General features: G+C 52.5%; 1 protein-coding gene across 2 annotated transcripts in view; it reads left to right on the top strand.

Annotated features, from left to right (window-relative positions):
• The first annotated feature begins 419 nt into the window (after positions 1 to 419).
• Positions 420 to 6,000, top strand: part of SEC14L5 (SEC14 like lipid binding 5) — a 38,329-nt gene continuing 32,748 nt past the window's right edge. For both annotated transcript variants that reach the window (XM_042827769.1, XM_042827768.1), the window contains exons 1-3: positions 420 to 478; positions 3,451 to 3,546; positions 5,372 to 5,447. In XM_042827769.1, the coding sequence (XP_042683703.1) occupies positions 5,385 to 5,447 (63 nt within the window). In that variant the 5' untranslated portion in view covers positions 420 to 478; positions 3,451 to 3,546; positions 5,372 to 5,384. The remainder of the gene's footprint in view (positions 479 to 3,450; positions 3,547 to 5,371; positions 5,448 to 6,000) is intronic.

The following is a 6,000-nucleotide window of genomic DNA, read 5'->3' as shown; positions in this document are numbered from 1 at the left end:
GTGGCTCTGGGCAGCCTGGGCTGCTGGTTGGCGACCTGCACACAGCAGGGGGGTGGAACTGGATGATCGAGCTCCTTTGCAACCCAGGCCATTCTAGGATTCAACCCTTGCAGCGTGCCCCACAAGCCAGAACCCCAGGAGCGACAAGCCGGGCTCCGAGCGCTTCACTACGATAACACGGGGCGCAGCTCGGTTCTGCTCCGCCCGCCGAATCCAGCCGGGCCCTCTGGAGCCGGGGCGGGGATTGAGGCGGAGCCGCGCCCCGCAGCACAATGGACAGCGCTCTGCGGCGCCGCGTGCGCTGGGGCGGGGCGGGAGCGCGGCGGTTGAAGCGGAGCCGGGGGCGGCGCGGCGCGGAGCCGGGTTGGGGCCGCCGCCGTTGCTCGGCATGGGGCCGGCGGGGCTCCGCCGTGGGCGCGGTGAGGACGCGCGGAGCCGCGTTTGGACGCCACGCTGCGGGGCGGAGGAGGGCGCCTCGGTGAGGGTCGTGTGAGGGGTTCGGTTCGGCTCGGCTCGGCTCGGCTCCGTTCGGCTCCGTTCGGCGCTGAGGGCCGCGGGAGGTGCTGTGCTGAGGGGCTGCGGGGGGGAATTCCGCCCTATTTGTGGCCTCGCATCGGCTCGTAGCGTGCCGGAATGCAGGTGTTGTGGAACTCCAGGGCTGACCCCGGTGAGCTTCTATGGAATGCGTTGATGTATTTGGATCGGTTCTGTATTAAAGCCCCGTCTCAGGCTTTAGGGCTGGGTTAAAGCGCGCGTGTGCTGTTCGCCGTTGGGGCGTGCTCGCGGAATGGGTCGCGTGGTGACACCGGCTGTGCAGCGTGCTCGGCACACCTGGGCCCAAGGAGAAACACGGCTGTGAGCCTACGGGTCCCATCCAGCTCGGGGTATGCTTGAACCTGAGCCTGTTGTGCTGCGCTGTTGGGGCATCGCAGATGGACTTGTCTCTGTGTTAAGCTGGGGCACATCTCTGTGCCTATGTTGGAGGTGTTGTGTGCATGTAGCAGTAGAAAAGGCTCAGTATAACTCCTGTGGGTGAGGATTGACGGCTGCCCCTCCAGGAAGACTTTGCTGCTGCCAGCTGGCAAACTTCAACTGCCAGAGAGTCAGAGTTTGGCTGTGTGTGATAGAGAGGTCAGCGGTGGTTCAGCGGTGGTTCCCTGGCACGAGGATTCCCCACCGAGTATGAGATAAAGGCACAGAAATATTAGGCATGAAGCTGATGTTGATGCTTGCGTGGAGGAAATGGCTCACTCGACAAGTATTTGAGAGCAGAATGCTTACGCTGTTCCTTTTTCTCCTTCCCCTCTCAGCCAAAGGCGCTGCTCCCTATTGTGTTGTGCAGAATGTGGAAATGCAGTCGGGGTGTTTGTGTTGTCCGCCCTTGGTTGTAATCCACCACTGGGCTTACATCCATGCAGGGTGACAGCGTGGGGGCCGGGCTCCCAGCAGCTCTGCCTTGCAGCCCTCTGTGCCCCCCCCACATTTTTGTGTGCACAGCTCAGGGCTGAGCAGAGGATGGAGCCCTGCCTGAGAAGACATCGGCTTCTGAAAGACACCAGAGCTGTCTGCTGGTGCCATTCCATTTCTTTTATTGAGCTATGAAAAACAGAACCAAGTTTTTGGGTGCAGAGGCTCTAATAAGCATCCTGCAGCTTGGTACCATCTTGTTATTAAGTAAGCGAGGCGTCTGTCAGCATCTGCCACAGCAAAAGGCTCTCGAGGCAGAGAAGTGTCGTGCACAGCTTTGTGTGTTGATTTGAAGGGAGGATTATAGGCTGCAGCCCGCCAGAGTCATAGAATCCTAGAATGGCCTGGGTTGCGAAGGACCACAGTGCTCATCCAGTTCCAACCCCTGCTGTGTGCAGGTCGCCAGCCAGCAGCCCAGGCTGCCCAGAGCCACATCCAGCCTGGCCTTGAATGCCTGCAGAGCTGGGGCATCCACAGCCTCCTTGGGCAACCTGTGCCAGTGCCTCACCACCCTCTGTGTCCCCCCTTTCTGGCTGTGAGTATCAGCTTGGGGACAGCTGGCTTTCATGTGGCAAAAGACAATTTGAGGAAGTCTGGAACTCTTGCTATTTTCAGCAGGGCTTTGTGAAAGCAAACAAACAGAACCCTCAAAAACAGAACCAAACGCAAAACCTGCTTGGTGGTTCTCCTGCTGAGAAGAAACCGTCATGGGTGGGAGAAGTGAATAAAGGCTGTGGCTGCTGAGTTCTGCCACTTAACAGGCAATGCTAGCTTGGGATGAGAAGCAGGGCTTTGTGGACTTCAATCTGGGACTTTATGTATATTTAATTTTGAAACCCAATTTCTCATTCCCAACCATCTGGCTGTAGTCTGTCAAGTCAGCCTCTCCTACAAATAATAGAATAAAAGTTAAGCATATGGAAAATCCCTCAGGTGCCTGCTGGGTGATTCTAAATAAAGTGGAAGCGTATCGTTAATGTCACTGCCTCTCCTCCCTCTGCTGTGTGTTGTGATTCGTGCTCCCTGCAGGAGCCCTCCCAGGCTCAGCTGATAGCGATAGCTCTGCGAGCTGCACGGGCACTTCTTGTCAGGAGCTCACCTTGTCCCTGAAATGCCACCGAAGTTGCAGTGGGGAGTTGTGTGTGGTCAGGACTTGTTTCCTTCTCTCTCCAGTGCAGTGCCAGAGGTGTATTCCTGAGCTCCTAACTTGCTGCCGTGCAAGGGGTTCAGCTCAGCTGAGAGGTGCTGTAGCAGAAGGGCCATGCTGGCCTCTGCAGGGAGCCCCAGTGTGCCAACCCTGCATGCTGCTGGCATTGCTGGCAGCATCATGGGGTGCTTTGTGCAACATGGTAGCTGCTGCTGTCCCGTGCGTCCAGGTGTGCAATAGCTGAGCTGCTTCTAACATCTAATTGGGATGCTTACAGGGATTAGCTGCATGTGTTGCTTCATTGCACCGGCTGCTCCGGTCTCTCTGAGTTTTTCAACTGCTCTGGGCTTGGCCAGACGCTGGTGTTACCCAGTGTGGGTAACACACTGCCTCTGGGTGTGGATTAACCATTGTAAGCCATCAGGTTGCAGCTTACTGAATCACCACTCTTCAGCCCAGTTTCCATGTGTGCTTTCAGCCAGGTGCACAACAAAGTGGAACAGGTAGCTGGGCTACTGAAGGCTGGAGTGCTATGGTGGATGTTTATGGAGCCAGAGGTGTTTCTGTACTCATGAAGCTGCTTTCTGGTCTTTACAAAGAGGCTGAAAACATCTGTTTATAACTTATGTGAAATACTCAGCAACTGCTAAAACAGGTCTTTCTCTGAGAACTAAAAGCTCTAGCATGTATTAATGTGCATGTCTTCAGCAAATCTGGCTCAGCAGCCCTCTGGTAGCACCTGGAAATCCTACATCGTTATCACTGCTAATCACCTGCCTGTATCCCCATGCAAAAAGTGACTACTCTCACTGCCTTTTTTTCCCTTTCCTCCCCAGGAGTTCTAGCTGAAGTCCCTCTTGTTTTGAGAAGCAGAATGACTGCTCAGTCTTGAGAAGAGAGCACGGAAGGTCTGCCAGCACACTGTTCCCAAGGTATGAGAGGTTTCTAGGGCAAGTGTGAGTTATCAGCTGTCTGTTTTCCACTGCTTCTGTGGGTACAGTTATTGCTGACCCCTTTGCTCCTAACTTCCATCAGCTAGAGCAAACCTGTGGCAGGCTGGTGTTGCAGCTGCAGGCTGGCATAACAACAGAGCACTCCAAGCAGTGTGGTGAAGGCTGTTCAGCTACAGCTTGTGCCGCCTTTGCGTCCTGAGGCTTCCTCCTGCAGAGGTCTCTGACCCCTTCCTACAGCAGTGCCAGACTTCCAGGTTTAGCAAGCGAGGCTAGAATTGGAAGCAAGATGACAGCTAAAGAGGTGTGACGAGGCTTCTCTTACTATATTTGCACTGACTCGGAAGGTTCCCGCACAGCGTAGGTATTGCGCTTGCATAATCATGTTACAGCATTGCATTACAAGGTGCCCCATGCCTCTCTTGGCTCGGGTATCTGATATGTGATAGCAGTCTGGGCTTCCTGGGTGTTTGCTTGCTCCTGCTGTGCTCACTTCACTCTGAGGTGAGGTGGTTGCTGTGCTGATGCCTGCTCTGTGCATTTACTCGCTCTGCGAGGTCCAGCTTTTAGCATCGATAAAGCTCTCGGACAGCCAACAAGTCCTGGTTGTTGTTCCCTGGGTAACGTGATCCTCTGCAGAGTAACTGTCTGACTGTGAGACCCTTCTACAAACATTCCTCGCTCTCAGGTACCCAAACTTTTTCCCCCCTCCCTTGCTGAACGCTTGGATTTCTGTGTGCGATGGCATTTTGCAGCAGCTCTACTAGAGCAGGACCTGCTGCCGTTTGCTTTTTTAAGTCATGTTTCATCTCCAGTTTTTGGCCTGAAACGTCAGGGATAAGTTGCCTTGTGCTCGGAGTGTTGAGTTCAGCTATGCTATGCTGCATGGTGCTGCCAAGGGCTCTGCTTAGCAGAGGAATTTGAGCAGGGTGGAATCAGCATAGTCTCAAACCAGCTGTCCAGTTTGGTGTTTCAGATGTTTTTGGATGACATTAACGGGAGCAACGTAAAGGATTCTAAAAGAATTGCAGGAAGCAGCCCGATAACCTTTTTAATGGTTTACCTGCCTCCTTGAGCTGCTCATTATTGGTGTGTATTTAAGGGTTAAAACCTCAGCAGAAGAGTGTGAGGGAGGAATCCTGATGAGAACAGTGAGAGGTGGCTTGGAGAAATGAAACACTGAGAGCTGAATTGTTTCCACTGCATGCAGTTATTCCCTCAATTCAGCTAGAGGCAGTGGGCATTCAGGCAGTGGGATGTGATTGCTAGCTTAGCATTGGGCATGTTCTGTAAGCATGCTGTTTCCTTTTCCTTTCTTTCAGTGAGTTAAAACAGCTAAATGGTACTTGGAGCACGAAAGTATTTAAAAGAATGTACACGAAGCTGTGCAGACTTTCAATAGGAGGGATTTTGCATCATGGTATCAAACTTAATGCAGAAAATAGAAGGGAGGGGAAAAAAAAAAGAATTTCCATTTAAGCTTTTGCAAGATCCGTAGGAGAGGCTTCCTTCCCCACGTTCTGGCTTTACATCTTTGCTTTAATTATTGTGAGTTTTGGTTGAAGTAGTGTTGGGAAGCAGCAGAGGACTCTGCTGTGTGCTGGATGTGTGCTGGGCTGGGGCTGCACACACCTACCTGCCTTTCTTCCCTCGATGACTTACAAAGTGAGGCTGGGCAGCAAACAGACCGAAGATCTCTGTCTGTGGGAGGGATTTAAGGCTTCCAGATCTGTTTGTGAGCATTGTTAGAATGTATTAACGTTTGTTATCAGGGGCCTGAAGTTGTCCAATTTGATTTGTGTTACAGGTGCGTGCTGAAGATGGTGCAGAAATACCAGTCCCCAGTTCGAGTCTACAAATACCCTTTTGAGCTCGTCATGGCAGTGAGTAATGCTCAGCACTTTTACTCCTCCAGCTGTTACAGGCTGCAGCCTCAGGCCAGTGGGAGGTGGGGACTGCAGTGTGGTTAGCTTATCTTTATGGCAGCCTTCTGTGGGCATGCTGCAGGAGCACAGGTTTAGCTCTCACTGTCTTTTGTCCTTCGTTTTCCATCAAATATAAGGGTCAACATCTCGGTGTTTTCACAGAGTCATTTCATTAGTCACTGTAGGAAAAACAAACAAACCAACAACTTGTAAAAAAAAACTACTAATCTGTAATTCCAAATTAGGCACTGGAAGGAAAAGACTGTTTTGTTGTAGACAGAGTCAGCTTGTTGCTATACACCACCTTTGCGTTATCACCGAATACCATTCTGTTCAGAATCTCTCTAGATCTGATCCCAGTCAGTGTCAGGCTGCCCAGAGAGGCTGTGGATGCCCCATCCATCCCTGAAGGTATTCAAGGGCAGGTTGGATGGGGCACTGCACAGCCTGGTCTAGTATTAGGTGTGGAAGTTGGTGGCCCTGCCTTCATCGGGGGGATGGAGCTTCGTGA

This window comes from Centrocercus urophasianus, unplaced genomic scaffold (assembly GCF_019232065.1).
Source record: "Centrocercus urophasianus isolate 14NV4802_14NV808 unplaced genomic scaffold, USGS_Curo_1.0 seq_29, whole genome shotgun sequence".
Lineage (NCBI taxonomy): Eukaryota > Metazoa > Chordata > Aves > Galliformes > Phasianidae > Centrocercus > Centrocercus urophasianus.
The sequence above is the reverse complement of the archived record's forward strand: the minus strand, read 5'-3'. Positions and strand labels throughout refer to the sequence as shown.